At 36.0% G+C, this 14,537-nt stretch overlaps 1 protein-coding gene across 2 annotated transcripts; it reads right to left on the minus strand.

Annotated features, from left to right (window-relative positions):
• On the minus strand, window positions 1–10,103 carry LOC104889028 (uncharacterized). Of its 2 annotated transcripts, XM_010674163.4 has the most exons (7): window positions 9,627–10,103; window positions 8,351–8,427; window positions 7,490–7,541; window positions 7,342–7,389; window positions 6,024–6,165; window positions 2,105–2,148; window positions 1–456 (listed from the first exon to the last, which is right to left on the minus strand). In XM_010674163.4, exons 3-7 carry the CDS (start codon window positions 7,514–7,516, stop codon window positions 235–237), a joined length of 483 nt encoding a protein of 160 aa, XP_010672465.1. In that variant the 5' UTR covers window positions 7,517–7,541; window positions 8,351–8,427; window positions 9,627–10,103; the 3' UTR covers window positions 1–234. The 2 variants fall into 2 exon arrangements, with proteins under 2 accessions (XP_010672465.1, XP_010672464.1); XM_010674162.4 differs by lacking the exons at window positions 7,342–7,389; window positions 7,490–7,541 and having other exon boundaries at window positions 8,351–8,452; window positions 9,627–10,077.
• Between the last annotated feature and the right edge of the window lie 4,434 nt (window positions 10,104–14,537).

A 14,537-nucleotide genomic window follows, 5' to 3' on the forward strand; every position in this document is an offset into this window, starting at 1 on the left:
TTCCAGGGAGTAAATTTCATGTATGTTTTAATATCCAACCACAGATTTGAAGATGGATGGTATTTGAAATGTAAAAGAATTTCCCTGCTCTCTAAAATACATACAGTTACAGAATGCTATTAAACATATTCTCATAAAAAGAAAAAAAAACCAGAAAGAAGACATTTCAAAATGTAAATCCCTGTTAAATGACAACTAAAATGCTACAAGTTGGAATTACTTTTCTATTCTGGTTCACGAGCTCTTCACGCTGCCAAAAAACCTAGAAAGTGGCAATGGACCAGCAGTATCGTCATCGCTACTTGAATGCTTGCTTCTAGACCTATGCTTTCTTTCCTTCCTTGTTTTTTTAGACCTAGATTTTGACCTTCTTGACTCTCTCTCTTCATCATCGCTGCTTGAAGATTCAGAAGATGAACTTGAGGAGCTAGAATCTGAAGATTTTCTCCGTGAGTGCTGCAAAATAGATAGTAACGATGACTGTTCAATTAGAATAGCCAAATAAAAACTCATCACAACAATGAATATAATTAAGGACAAAAGAAAGCTAAATTTTGTGAATGAACTAAAAGTCTAAAACTACTTGAAAATCTAAAAGATGATAGGACAAAGGTTCACACAAATGGAGACCACAAAACACCTCATGAGATAAACAAAGGGAGTACATTGACCTCAGCGGCTCAGCTAACAGCTCACTGTTCTGGACCATATTGAAAATTAATGATTTGTGCAGCAATGCACCTTTAACAAAGGAGCTCAAAAAGAAATGTCTCCTAAGCTGGCGTTGTGGAGATAAACTTGTCAAGGAAAACTGCAATCAATGTACAAAGAAAGACTGGGATGTAGAACCACAGCTAACGATTGATGTCTATCTACAGTCTATCTTAAAGCTGCACTTAAATATTATCAATTACGTTTAAAAGCCGTGGATGACTTCGAAAGTGAAAGATTAGCCAACATGAATGAAGGCAAAGGAAAATAAACTATAAAGCATCATTCATACTGAACGAAGCATAACCACGGGGAGCTCTTAAAACGGGCAGAATTTTTTCACAAAGAAATAATCAAAAAGGAATTTCGTATCAGATGTATGGCTATACAATAACGATCCATTTGTAGACAAGAAGGTAAAGAGTTGTGCAACTTTGTAAGAGAAGTCAACGCCAAAAATCCATGGTAACTCACTCAACTCAACCCCAAGTGTGGTATTTCTCCATAAAGTTATGTGACCCTCGAAGCCTCAGCACAGTTACACACAAACTCATTACTAATACCATTATTAATTACTACCTACAAATCCACCCGTAAGAGCAATAACTCCAAATGAAGCTGTAAATATGAAGTCACACCATATACGGCACTCTGGAGTGATAATCGGGTCTTTTAATGCTTCAAAATCTAAAAATGCAGTGAGGATCTTGATTGGCTATGGAAGTGTCCAACTTTCATCTTATACCGGATATGGCCCCCAAGACAGAAGAATGCAATACAATGCAGGTCAAGGATCCACAAATAGAACAGAGGAGATTTGCCACAGTTTGCAACATCTTACAGCACTTTAGTTGAGGGTCGCAGTATCGCAAAGTTAAAAAATATATATATATATACCTGAAGACACTGGACAGCATGATGTTGGTTAAAAGGTGCGGAAAAGAAAATTCTGCTGCTCATAGGTTATTGAAGTTGAATCCAAAATGTCTAGCTTAACAACCACAATTCTAACATCCAATGATCCAATTCAGAGGCAGGGAGATTATTCAAACATCAGATCTTAAGAGCTAGAGCAACATTCTGCAAGAATTGATTTCTAGGGAATAATGAATAACTGTTTATTGTCTTAGACTTCTTAACAGCTACGCAACTTTAATGCAATTCTTCATGAAGTACTGCAAGAAACTAGTTACTTATGCCACCTTCAAAATTAAAGCTTAAATTTTGAATTATCAAAGATAACTATTTATTAGTCAATATCTCCTACTAAGCTCCATTTTCTGATATAGGGATGGTGCATGTTATCTGTCAGCATGTCTCCAACATATGCAGTACACAAATCAAAATCCTTGAACTTCATTTACAACGAAACCACAAAGAAAAATGAAGGTACCTTTCTCTTTTTGCTGGTGCGCCTCTTTGAGCTCTTATCTTTATCTGTGACAGGAAAAGAAACACCGTCAAGACAAAGCTATGCAACTCGCCTCCACGTTTCTGTTTGGTTAATGATGTACCGACCTTTATCCCTCTTTTTAGTATTTAGAAACAACAAGAGAAAGAGCAACATTAATAATAAAAAAGGGACAAAATTCTCTAAAAGCTAATGGGAAAAAGCGACATTCATAAAAAAGGGACAATCACATAGCGCGTCATTCAGAGATAACCCTGAAAAGACTACCAAGTATAGCAGCAAGGAAGACTACTCTGTCTCACAAAGACTCACGACAGCACGATGCCAGGATCTATTAGGGAAAGTCTTACCATTCCTCCAATATAGCATGACCAACAAAGGATTTTCCTCCCCTTATCTCTCAGAGTTAACACAATTAATCTGCGAATGGCCCACACCAAATCCAAGGAACACATCCATTGCACTTAAAGGTGATGCTCAGTCTTACCACTACCACAGCACCAAACAAACACACTAAACAAAAAAAAATAGCTGGAGCTCTGATTTTCCATCATTATTGTTACATCAAAAGCCTTTATATGTTTAGAAGCTTCAATTTAGAAAAAAACAACAAACAATGAATTTGGCACTCTGAGCATTTATAACAGGAAGATTGAACTTGCTTATTTTTTTACTGGGATGCAATAGAAATATTAACAACTACCTAATATATATAATTTTCTAAAAACAACTGCCTAATGATATGAATTTAGAGTTGGTGGCACAGCCAAGTGCCCACTAACGAAATTCGTTAAAGCTGTGCAAAATAACACCTAAACCTCCCATTGTGCACTATGTAGACCAAAGAGGAACAAGAGCAATTGTAGAATGGTGCGCAAAAGTTCGTAAAGGCACGTGGGTGAAGGGTAAAAGTGGGAGTCTGGAATATAGTTGATTAGAGATTGAATTGAGGAACAAGAGCAATTGTGGAATTGTTGAGCTTACTAGCTTAGCACGCAGTAGGGATTCACCCTGTAAAGTGGAGAGATGAGTACCACCTTAGCTTAGCTAAACTCTCAAAAGTGGGTAGATTCTATAGGTTTTCTTCACCATGATCCATCAATATAGTCATATCATTTTGTTTTAGCTATCTTGTTTCCCTGATTTCATTGTTTTTTGTTGATTACGATTCTTATCATTTTGGTATCAAAGGAGCTAGATCTTCCGTTGTTTGACAAAAGAAACCCGAATACATGGATATTAGCGGCTCAGAGATATTATAGCTTTTATCATTCGAGTGAGGACTAAGGAGGATGATTTCGAGACTGCAATGGTGGTTGTGGAGGGAGATGAACTCATGTGGTATTTGTTAGAGCACCACCACCGCCTAAAGGGCTTCTGTTGCGGTAACAGCTTCACTCGTCTTCGACCAGTGAGTTCACCACCAGAACGGGAGCGTGGTGGATTATCGTTAATGATTCATAGAGCTCATGGCGTTGTTTGAAGGGATGCCGCAAAAGATTGCAAAAGGACAGAACCATGACGATTTATGTGATGATATATTGATCCTAAGACCGAGTTCCGACCATATTAGAAGATTAAGGACAAGCTTAGCTTCGGGCCCAACCACCAATCCAAACCATTCCTATGATGAAAGTTCGTTGATTAAGTGACACAAGCAAACCCAAGAGAAGGGGTTACGTTATCGTTGTGACGAGAAGTGCTTGGTGGGGCATAAGTGTCGTAAGAAAAAGCCAAGTGTCTTACTCATCAATGAGGCCATGATGGGGGGTTACTGGGCAACGAATTAATTAAGGGGTAAAATCCATCTCTGAACCCATTCAACTTGCCTGTGCTCAATAATGGTCATAACTAGAGCTGAAACACTCAAAAAAGTGGGCATCATTTGCGAACAGCTAGTGGTAGTGATGATTAACCATAGAGGTTACACATTTTTATATCTAGGGACACAAGCAACAAGCTTGACCTACCTATTACTCCTGCTAAAGCTTTCGGAATTTTGTTAAGGACAGGTTAAGCTGACCCATGTGAGGGGAAGCGCAATTCTGTTTTACTTCACCTACACAGTATTGAGGTGGTGGAGGATTACATTGCCTTCTAGGAAATTTATACTTCAATTCGACTTGTGCTTCGTTTACAAATGCCTCATGGACCTTTGTGAACCTTTATGGAGAGATGACAACTACACCCAACTTAGCTATGCCTAATCTCAACCGACCTTTAAGTCTTGAAACTAATGCCTCCCGGCTTCGGCTTGTTGTTATGCTCCTCCAGGATGAAAACCATATTGCATACTTCCATCACACCATGGGCCTAGCCCCTAGAGCTCGCCTAAAATCAATCTAAGAAAAAGAACTTAAGGATTTTACCTTCTTAGTAGGAAATAGATTTACATAGTAGTCTTAGATTTTCAATGTGATAATGGGAGATTGGTTGAGAATATTAGAAAATGGGTAAGAGGTCAAGAGATTTGATTATGGAATACATATAGACCTCTAGTTTCTAAGAGAGTAGTGCATGCCTCGTCGCATAAATATGCTAGTTCCATGGAGTTGGGTGCTTTAATCACATCGCGTGGGGAAAGGTGGAAAAGAAGCCAACCACATATTAGGCAACAGTCTATCATGGATAAGCTAGGGAAATATCAGTAATTAGAAGGGATTGAGAATGAAATAGGGATTTCTTTCAGAAAAGTGGATAGATGGTATTGGAAATTGATCAACTTGATTCATCAATGCAATCGTATCATATTTCTTTCGCTATTTTAGTGCCTTACATCATTACTGTTTGTGTGAGTTGATTTGGATTGTTAGCAAACATATGTCAAAGGGACCCACTTCCACGTTTATGGCTTCCAACACCAAAAATTTGAAATATGTAGTTTTTCAAAACAAATATTTTTAGTTATATTCTCAAAACTCAAGATCTATTAGATAGTCCTTATAATATTTCTAGCAACAATTAAAAATAAAATTCCCACTGAAAATGTACTCAGAGGGAGAATATATCAATCACCTTCTGCCTTTTTGTCCTTTGGTGGTGTTCTCTTTGAGGCATTTCTCAGTTTGGAAGGAGCTAGTTCCAGCATTAGAAGGAGAGAAGATTTAGATTGCCAAAGTGTGAAAATATGTTCAAGTTGGCAAAGCATCTTTCCAATAAGAATGCAAGTTGTAGTATAGTCTAGACTTGGAGCCCAAGTGCTCCAATCAGAGCAACACTCAACTTTTCTTCATTTTGTAAATAAGTTAATAAGCAATAACTTACTGGCATAATAATTTTCACAATCTCCCTCCTTTACACCTCAGACATCTTCTTGGCGTTATAATTCATTTTTCGATAAATCCAAATTTAAGAAATCTAAAATCATAAAAAAAAATTGTATCTATTACCCTTTTCTTTGTAACTTGAATAACTTTCTCATCAACTGATGGGAAGTAAAACTCAGTCACTGATCACAATAATAAGTAACAACAACATCATAAAGTCTTAGTCCCAAAATGATTTGGGGACAACTAACAAGGACCGTCATAAGAAATCACTTCCGTGACAAATGAAACTATAAAAGTAAAGGTATGAGTTAAAGAGAGTAAAACAAGAAGAAAGGGAAAATGAGGGAAGTGATATGAAAGAAACCACAAGGAACGAAAAAACCGAACGAGGTGTAAAAATAAAACCAAGATATGAGATATAAAAGTAAAATATGAGGAAGTATATATCATTCATAATAGCACATAACAAGAGGAAAAGAAAAATTGGAAGGGAGAGAGACCATCCAACTATGTTTTCTTCCAAAGCAAGATGTGGACCTTGTGCACACCATATTTACACATGACCTTATGAAATTCAACGGAATAGCTAAACCCCAAGCCCCCGAATGGCCAGATATGCCTTCAGAACATACCTTTTCTACTTTTTGACTTGCTACTAGAATGGTTTCTTCCTTGAGAAAGCTTTCCTTCTCTTTCTGCATCTAGTTGAGCCCTGTATTCTCTCATCATTCTGTCTTTGTCAGCTTCTTGTTCACCCCTTATTAGTGCATCCTCCTGGAAAGATTAAATAATCAGTCAGAGACATCATAGCACTAGATGCAAACATGAGAACCTGAAACTGAGTCTTTCTTGAAGACACGCACAAGCAACTACTTCCTCCATTTCTTTTTAATCTACACACTTATACTTTTGCACCATTCACATCCTCTACTTTGACCATCATTTGTGATTTATAACAAAAGGAAAGCATGGTAATGTGGAATCTTTATTTAACTCAATATATAGGCTCTTTATAAGTTCCACTTAATGATAATTAAGGATATTAATGGTCAAAGTTTTGTGTTGACAAACGTGAAAGTCAGATTGTATAGATAAAAAAGAAAAGGACGTAATCTTGTAATCTTTTCTATGGCAACAGCCACAATCTCTTCTCTGGCTGTCTGGAATACTAGGCGAGGGAAGGGTAGCAGATGCAAATGTGATAGCCAGGGAATGGATCAGATCACACAAATTTATATTACAAACACATAGTCAATACTACTCTTGATCTATGCAGTTTGTCGAACTAGCAAGAAGGTAAGCGAAGCTGACACCAGTGAACTAATAAGTCATGGACTTCAGATATCTAGTATGCTTCAGACAAGTATTAGCCTTGAAGTAACAAAATCATGGGCATCAAAGATAGTGTTTCAGAAATTCAATGCAGTATATCTCTCGACTACCGTTCTATATCTTCAAGATTTCTTCAGAAGCTACATCCTTCAAAGTTCCCAGTTTGCAAACAAGAGCAGCATCCTTGGTTATTAAAGATATCCTGTTTTACATGGACTACTAAAACCACTCAGGTATTGATAACTTGGCACCTCAATTAGCAAAAAGAGCTAGACACAAATTTATAGACAACTGACTCATGGGCATGTTCCTATGCTGGATAACTGTCACCAAATACAACCCATCACTAAACAGATGTATGGGAATGAAGAGGCCAGATCAGAGTGATAATAAGCTTACATCAGGTACACTATGCCAAGGGCAGAACATGTGAAGATAAGTAACAACATCAATTGGGATCTATTTAAAACCATCAGATCATTAGACAAGGGTAAATACAATCTGCTAGCATGATAGTGAACTACAATATTCTCTCCTGAGCACAACTATAAAACCCTAGAGTAAAACACAGAAGAAGTTCGAGCCAAAATTTGGAAGGTATTCAAATTATTAATATACCCAAACATTCACTCCAGTTGATTGAAGAACAATATTCCATCCGTGAAACTGAAAGAAAATCATCCGACAATTAACATTCTTTATATATCAATAACCACTGCATATCTCGAATCATATCTTTGTGATCCATTGTAAGAACGTTGTTTACCCGTATGATACCTCTCTTTACTGACATAAAAAGTGGATATTGAAAATTATCCCTGAAAAAGAGACCACGTATGATCAACCATCAGATTTCTAATTCATAGAGTCCGCTAGAGTCACAAATCCCAAGATAATAACTTGACAAAGATTTTATATCAGCTACTATAACAATCCAGCTAGGATACATAAACTACCAAATTAAGGACATGTCATACTGAAAAAGAAGGAACTAAATCATCAAGGGAATGAGACGCAATTCAGACAGCTAGGATAGTAGTGGAGAGGCTTTCTGCTCATTGTCAATCACTTAACTTATAATCTCAGTTCTAAACATCTTATCTTCCAACAGAAACAAGATGAAATATATTCTGCACTTTTTTCCTGTAAACCTTTTCCTTTCTACAATGGGTACTATGTGTAAAGCAAGTCTCTATAATGGGCTAATGTGTGCAAAAAATAAGTATCTATAACGGGTACGGTACTCCCCAACAAACTAATAATACAAACAAGATAAGTAAGGAATAGAGAAAATCCCCGTAAACTTCTAGAAACCTCACAAGCAGAGGTCACAGCTAATAATCAATTGGAAAAAAAACACATGCTCCCACCTAGGGTATAGTTGTTGAAAATGGTCATGGCTCACTATGAACCTTGCTAGGTAAGGTTGTATGTAGTCATTTGATTAATCCCGTGTATGTTTTAGTTACTGAAACAAATGCTTCAAGAAACCCAACCAACCCAATGTTGAATGAAAATCATTCAAGAAGAGGTAGCACCATAACCAGTCAAACAGATAAGTTGATGATGTCTGAGTAGTAGTATTTGGACTAAAAGTCAAAGCATGAGGAAAAGCTGAAATAGATACCTTTTGCTTCTTCTTGAACTCTTCCCATGTGACTGTGTGGGAAGTTTTTAAGTTAGCCAAACGAGCAGCATGCCACTCTGGTGTATGAAATGAACCATCCACCTGCGACTCTCCTCATCAGTAACAGTATAGGAAAAAACATGGTTGCCTACAGAACTGAATTGCAAAATAAAGTGCAATAATTGTACGCTACAAACTCTTAAAGCTTGCTCTGCAACAAGTCATCAATTTTCAATTTCAAGAGCCAAGTTCTCTATCTAGAGCAACTTGTTAATCCTATATATAAAACTGTAACCTAACAAGAAAGACAGCATTGCCACACAGAAATTAGGTGCAACCTAAATACATACCCATTCCAATTACTGAGCTACTCATATTGCTAAACATCTCACCTCACCTATGATAATACAACAGAAAATCAGATGAATTTATTTACTCCACCAGATCCCTTACAACATGAGATACCACTACAGTATCTCCGCATGCTGGCAAGGGACATGACAACAAACAAACTACACCCTTCAAGAGTATTGCTTGCCCAAGTCAAACCATATGTTACAACTCATTATATGTCGAGAAAAGGTTTAGAAGGTTGGGATCATACGACACATCACCAATTTCATATTGGTTACATACTATTATTGGAGAAGGTAGATGATGTGGCATAATTAGAGACAATGGGAGTGGGACGTAAGACGAGACACAAAATGCGACAAAAGATCCCCCATTGGACTCTTCAAAGCACCCATACACTACTTCCCCAGCTAAAGCAGCTATATACTGCACTCATTATCACATGAAAAGAACATGACAGTAATCATATGATCTCTTATAAAGTATGTAGATTGGGCACGAAATAGCCGCAACGATTGTTGGAGGGTGATAAACCCACAGCACACGAAAGTTAGACAACATTGGCATACTTAGGACAAGAAAATCGAGTAAATAAACCAGTAAATTTTGACGCCCACTTGATAATGCTAATGCCAATACCACCTCATGCTTCTTCTTTCTTTTTCTTTTTTACAAATCCACACTTTCGTTACCGAAGGCAACCCACACACTGCCATTTGACATTTCTGTCAATTTCTCATACAAATTATGGCAAGATTAAAGATGATCAATCCAACAACATATAAGAATTAGCTCACTTAAAAATGAAAAATTCAATTGAATGAAACAACCAAATAATTTCACAATGACATACACAAGAAGATCACTAACTGAATTGAAAGGCAAGAAAGTAAAAAAAAAAGTAGTATAGAAGGGTACAAACCATGCCATCTTCAATCTCATCTGGAGCAGAATTACTGGACCCCACCCTGGATCTCTGCATAGCTTTGTAAGCTTGATTTTTACCCATTTCGGAAAATACCCAGATGAAGATTTTCTTGTGGGTAGAACAAAAAAAGCAGAGAAATTTAGGGGAAATCAAAAAAAGTCCAAATTCCAAAAGAGGGAAATTTAGAAATTGAAAGATGTGAACTTTGACGGGAGTCCAGAAATATCAACGGTCAATTGAAACCCAGAAAAACAAAAAAAAAGAGGTGAATTTTGGTTAATGGATGCGAGTAGAGAGGAGAGGAGAGGGGAGAGGGGAGAGGAGAGAGCCAAGCAGCCAACGGATGGATAGATGGATGCGAGTATGCGAGTATGCGACTATGCGAGGGTCAGGGAGTTCAAAGTAGGGACAAAATTGAAAATGTCTTTAGAGTATGGAACAAATCCTATTGAAATACTCTTGCTCCTTGTTTAAAGTGAAAGGTAGAAGTTATTACACAGTTGAAAAGGAGAAATGATAAAACGCTAGCAGTTATAGACATTTTTGTCTATAGCAAAAGTTAACATTCATGTGGCAACATATGATTAGCACACATGTCACAATATTGTTTATCCAAAACAAATTACTTTTTGCAATTTCTAAACTTGTATATTTCAAGAAATATATTTTAGGTCAAAATAAAAAAAATATACCAATATTCATATATTTTTATTCTCTACAAATAGACATCCATTTTGATATAATTTCATCATATATTTATTTTACTCTTATCCTTATAACACACTTGTAACAGCCCGCACTTCCGAGCTGCTAACTAATCACACTTAAGATACACAAAACACAATCAACACTTGACAATCCTCGAATTTACATTTATTCACAGCGGAAACAAAACCTATAAAAACGATTCTGAATCTGTGGGTCAGGGGCCCACAACATAACAACTTGAAAATCAAATAACAAATTACAAATACTTCCAAACAAAGCATCAAACTTTAACCTCAGTTCACCATCTCAAAACATAAAAATCTTCTTCTTGATCAATAATCATATTCCAAGTCCTCGACATCAACCCTGCAAAATCACTAACAATGAACCCTGCCCCCACCAGGACAGGTTCCAAGAACAAAATCAAAAAAACTGAGTACACACACTGTCCAACCAGAAATTCATTTTAGTGGCTTAAAATATAGTTGTGCGGTTTATTACTCGTCAAGTGGAACAATCCCAAACTTCAAAAATACTTAAAATCAAATAGTTAGAAAAGTTTTTATTACGACACCAAGAACCCTTAACTAGAAGTCCGATAAAGAGTACTCATACATATACTATAGATAATAAGTTCATTGGCAGCAACAAGGCAACAAGTTAGCAATGACAACATGGGCAAACAAGCCAACCACGACAGCAACGCAACACAAGGTACAACAGCAGTGCTGAACTTGTGTGAGGCGTAACTCATAGCTCCGAACTCCAAATTGAGCGATTTTTGTGCTCAAATTTATTAGCTCGAAGTGATCTACAACTTTGATTCAGAAACAAAGAGCAAAATTGGATTGCATGTTATAGATAATTGAGGAAACAGATTGTCAGAATAAAAACAGAGGAGAGAGAAATGAAGGTAGCAACACCAAACTTACAAAGATCATAACTCATAGCTCAAAACTCCGAATCAAGTGATTTTTGTGCCAAAATTCATTAGCTCGAAGTTATCTACAACTTTGATTCAGCAACAAAGAGCAAAATTGGATTGCATATTGTAGATAATTGGGGTAACAGATTGTCGGAATAAAAACAAAGGAGAGAGAAATGAAGGTAGCAACACCAAACTTGCAAAGACCATAACTCATAGCTCCAATCTCCAAATCAAGTGATTTTTGGGTCTAAGTTCAATAACTTTTCGAGATCTACAACTTTGATTCAATAAGTTTGGGTAAATTCCGACTCTAAAATGAAGAAATTGAGCATGCACAGTACGGGGTATAAAATCAGAGGAGAGAGAAAATTGAGGTTCTGGGGTTTTATTTTTGTTTTAAGGTTTCTCCCAATTCTTAACCACTTGGATAATTAAACTGAAATCTTGAAGAGAATAATTGATCAATGGAAAAAAATACACTTTAGCACTTGATTGAGAAGTTATGAAGAGGAGAGAGTGATGCTTTAGCATCTAAAGTAGATGACTCAAGGAGAGATAAATTGTAATTAAAAATGGGTTTCTCTTTATTTCAAAGCTTGAAATCCTTAACTCAATATCTCTATTATATAAAATCCACACTAACTTATTTGTGCTTAGAACTTACTTTAGACGATAAAAAAAATAATTCTCAAAGTAATTTCTTTACTAATATGAACATAGCTAACTTTGACTAAAACGTGTCTGAAAATATAAGCTATTATACTTATCAAATCTCATTTATAAAGTCGTTATTAAACCTGCTTAAAATATAGGCTATTACACTTTTCCACCCTTAAAATAATTTCGTCCTCGAAATTCAAAAACGTAAAACTTTAAATCATTTCAAACAGAAAGATCACATAAAACATATTTAACGAAAATCAATCAAATCAACTCTTATTGAACTCCGCCACCTCGAAAGATCAGTTTTTTTTTCTGAGACAAATAATCACTAATCTCAAATTCAAATTCTCCATAATTTCCAATCAATAAAACTCAATTTCCTGAAATCATGATTCCCCAAAATCATTACTCATGTTATAAGGTAAAATCTCAAAACAACTTTCACTTTCTCAAACTTCAATTCTCATACACAATCTTCAATTTCTCAATTTCTATTCCTCGATTTTTCTCCAACTAATAACCCGAATCAATTTCAAACAATCCCAAGTATCTTTCTTAAGCTCATGCCATGATATGAAGATCACGACAACACTAAAACAACCTTGCTCTGATACCACCTGTAACAGCCCGCACTTCCGAGCTGCTAACTAATCACACTTAAGATACACAAAACACAATCAACACTTGACAATCCTCGAATTTACATTTATTCACAGCGGAAACAAAACCTATAAAAACGATTCTAATCTGTGGGTCAGGGGCCCACAACATAACAACTTGAAAATCAAATAACAAATTACAAATACTTCCAAACAAAGCATCGAACTTTAACCTCAGTCACCATCTCAAACATAAAAATCTTCTTCTTGATCAATAATCATATTCCAAGGCCTCGACATCAACCCTGCAAAATCACTAACAATGAACCCTGCCCCCACCAGGACAGGTTCCAAGAACAAAATCAGAAAAACTGAGTACACACACTGTCCAACCAGAAATTCATTTTAGTGGCTTAAAATATAGTTGTGCGGTTTATTACTCTCAAGTGGAACAATCCCAAACTTCAAAAATACTTAAAATCAAATAGTTAGAAAGTTTTTATTACGACACCAAACCTTAACTAGAAAGTCCGATAAAGAGTACTCATACATATACTATAGATAATAAGTTCTTTGCCATAAGGAAAATTTCAACAACAGTTGAATACATAAGCTCATCCAAAACCTCATTTTTGGTGGCTTAAGACCATTCATATACAATTCATGCTAGAATTCGCATGCTTCACAAGTAAGTGCTTGCTTAAAAATTTCAGGATTACTATCCTTGCACAATCGCATTAAAGTAAGAATTTTTATCATGAAGATCACCACTTAGATCATTCAAAACCCTTTGGGATAGCATTTAATTTCTTTGGGTAAAGCGAACACGAATAGAGAGGGGTCCTTACACAAGGAGCCGACTGTCTCTAAGCTAATGGAGGTCGTCACCCCACCGTTTAAATATTTATGCTTGCAAGCCTTAACCAGGACATGTCCCATTTTTATTATCTGCTGGACTTCACCCACCCAGCGAGGGTTCGAAAGGAGATCACCCATCCTCCAAGGGTTGTTGTTCATACCGTACCTTATTTGGTATCGGCCTTTACCCACTTGTATCCATAGTTTATTTATAAATAGTTTAAATGCACAGTTTATCAATACCACACGTGTTCCAAAGAACACATATTTATCCATGAAGAGGAAAAAGAATCACAACTACTATGGTGTTGCTAATCATTGCAAGACTTGGATCTTCTTTTGAAATCTTTTGTTTTACGTCAACAATTTCACATATTAGTTACGTGTAAAGATATAAGGAAATAATCAATTCTTTACTGCTTGTAAAAGTCGTATAGGCACTTAGTGTGCTCATTTAAACTTTACCAAAAGGGTTGAGTTAACTTGAACATTTGGAACTTTTGTCAAAATAATTACAGCAAAAATACTGAACTTAAAATGAACATAACTTCCTGCTCGGTACTTCGAATTAGGAATTTCCAAAACTTAACCTCAATAATTTTTGGGTCATGACTCCTCAAAGGAACAATACCCGCTCCATAAACATATTGACATCCCCTCCATAAATGTTGTTTACTTTCCCCATAAAACAATAACTAAATCATAATGCTTATTTTCTCAATAACACAAACTTATATCTTTCAAAACTTATACTCTTGTTCTTAATTCGTATCGCATACTCAATTCCAAAGTGTATCAACGACTTAAACTTCCTCCGTAAATTAATATAAAACAAAACAAAGTTGAAATGTAATTAACAAATTCCAAAATACCTGAACCTCAATAATCTATTATAACACAACTCGAATCTCAAATAATCTCACTTACCTAAATATTCTTTTAAAGGAAGTAATATACATAAAACGTATTCGAAATCAAATGTCTCTCCGCAGTCGAACCCATAACATAATCAAAATGTAAAATATGTTTCTCAAAGACTTATAAGATAATTAACTATTATCGAGACCCAATTCTAAGCTCGTGCGATTAACCTGTAATATTTACTTGTAGACTATAAGGTATCCTCTAACATGTTTGGCAATTCCCTTC

Source organism: Beta vulgaris, chromosome 3, assembly GCF_026745355.1.
Source record: "Beta vulgaris subsp. vulgaris cultivar EL10 chromosome 3, EL10.2, whole genome shotgun sequence".
NCBI classification, from domain to species: Eukaryota; Viridiplantae; Streptophyta; class Magnoliopsida; order Caryophyllales; family Amaranthaceae; genus Beta; species Beta vulgaris.